The 1181-nt window shown below is 43.4% G+C and overlaps 1 protein-coding gene across 3 annotated transcripts in view; it reads right to left on the bottom strand.

Annotated features, from left to right (window-relative positions):
- Positions 1 to 306: 306 nt before the first annotated feature.
- FAM172A (family with sequence similarity 172 member A) overlaps positions 307 to 1181 on the bottom strand; it is a 257818-nt gene continuing 256943 nt past the window's right edge. For all 3 annotated transcript variants that reach the window (XM_035889313.1, XM_009649601.2, XM_035889314.1), the window contains one exon: positions 307 to 1178. In XM_035889313.1, coding sequence (XP_035745206.1) covers positions 1036 to 1178 — 143 coding nt within the window. In that variant the 3' untranslated portion in view covers positions 307 to 1035. The remainder of the gene's footprint in view (positions 1179 to 1181) is intronic.

Genomic DNA, 1181 nt, shown 5'->3' on the forward strand with positions numbered 1-1181 from the left:
CAGGGGACAGCGCACCCTCCCCCCTCTTTTCCAGAGCCTGGGAAAGCGGGGACCATCCCGTGAGAAAAAGGGAATAACCACGGGATGGCAAAGTCGTTACAAACCCGGCGTACGAAAACGGAAGCATCTTTGCATTTAAGAATAAAGAGGAAAATGTGCAATGTGTCTCTGTTTTGCTTTGTGGTGTTTTTTTTTTTTGTGATTTTTTTGGTGGTTTTTTGGGTTTTTTTGGTTTTTTTTTTTGTTTTTTTTTTTCTTTTTTCTGTCATATTTCACAGTGTGATCCAGCCAGTTAATGAATAGGCATTTTTTTTTTTTTTTTTTTGTTAAAGTGGAGCTTTCAAAAGGAAAAGAAGATCTACAGATAATGCCATTGATCCGGCAGGAGGAGAAAAAAAAATCTCTGCAACAAAGGGGCTTTCTTATAAATCTGGACCAAACTTCTTGGACCCTCCTACCAGCAGAAAATGAAAGAGTCAAGACTTGATCCCGCTTGGTCCCAGAGAAAGTAGAAGGCTACTGGGTGTAAAATCATGGGCTGGTTAGTGCTTCTGAGTTAAGAGCTGTCTTTTAAGAAAAAAAAAAGAGTAATTCCTGTTTTGTTCTGTCGCAAAATAGAAGGAAGCAGCAAAAAATCCTGCAGGCGATGGGACCACGACGAAGCTGTTAAATTCTGGCATCAGCTTGGTGCAGGGCTATGTCAGGGCAATTAGAGCTGCACCATGCTGCACTGTGCAGTACCACTGTCAGCCTTAATCTGCGCGCTGATGGGCAGCACGAAATCCAAGTTACAGCCCACAGGAAGCACAACCAGTGAACCCATATTGCTTTGACAGTTGCACTCATCTAGAAATAATGCAAAACGCTATTTAGATGTATACATCACGACCCTGTGCTCTAGGAAGAAAACAATCTAATGAGGGGCTGGGAGACTGCTTGCAGAAAACAAGCAGCAGCGAAGAGGTTGGTGTTGTTTGGTGTGGGTTTTTTTGTTTGTTTGTTTTTTTTTTTTTTTCTTTTCCCCCTCCCCTCCTTTTACAATTCTTCGTATTTTATCCTGTTGGAGCGCCGCGTCGGGGCTGGCTTCACTGAGCTGTTCTTTGCCTCGACTGCCTCGCTGAAGAACTTGAAAATAGATGGAAAACTCTTCCAGGAAGTGAGCTCGTGGCGCTCGGTACCTG

This window comes from Egretta garzetta, unplaced genomic scaffold (genome assembly GCF_000687185.1).
Source record: "Egretta garzetta isolate BGI_Z169 unplaced genomic scaffold, ASM68718v1 scaffold12, whole genome shotgun sequence".
Classification (NCBI taxonomy): domain Eukaryota; kingdom Metazoa; phylum Chordata; class Aves; order Pelecaniformes; family Ardeidae; genus Egretta; species Egretta garzetta.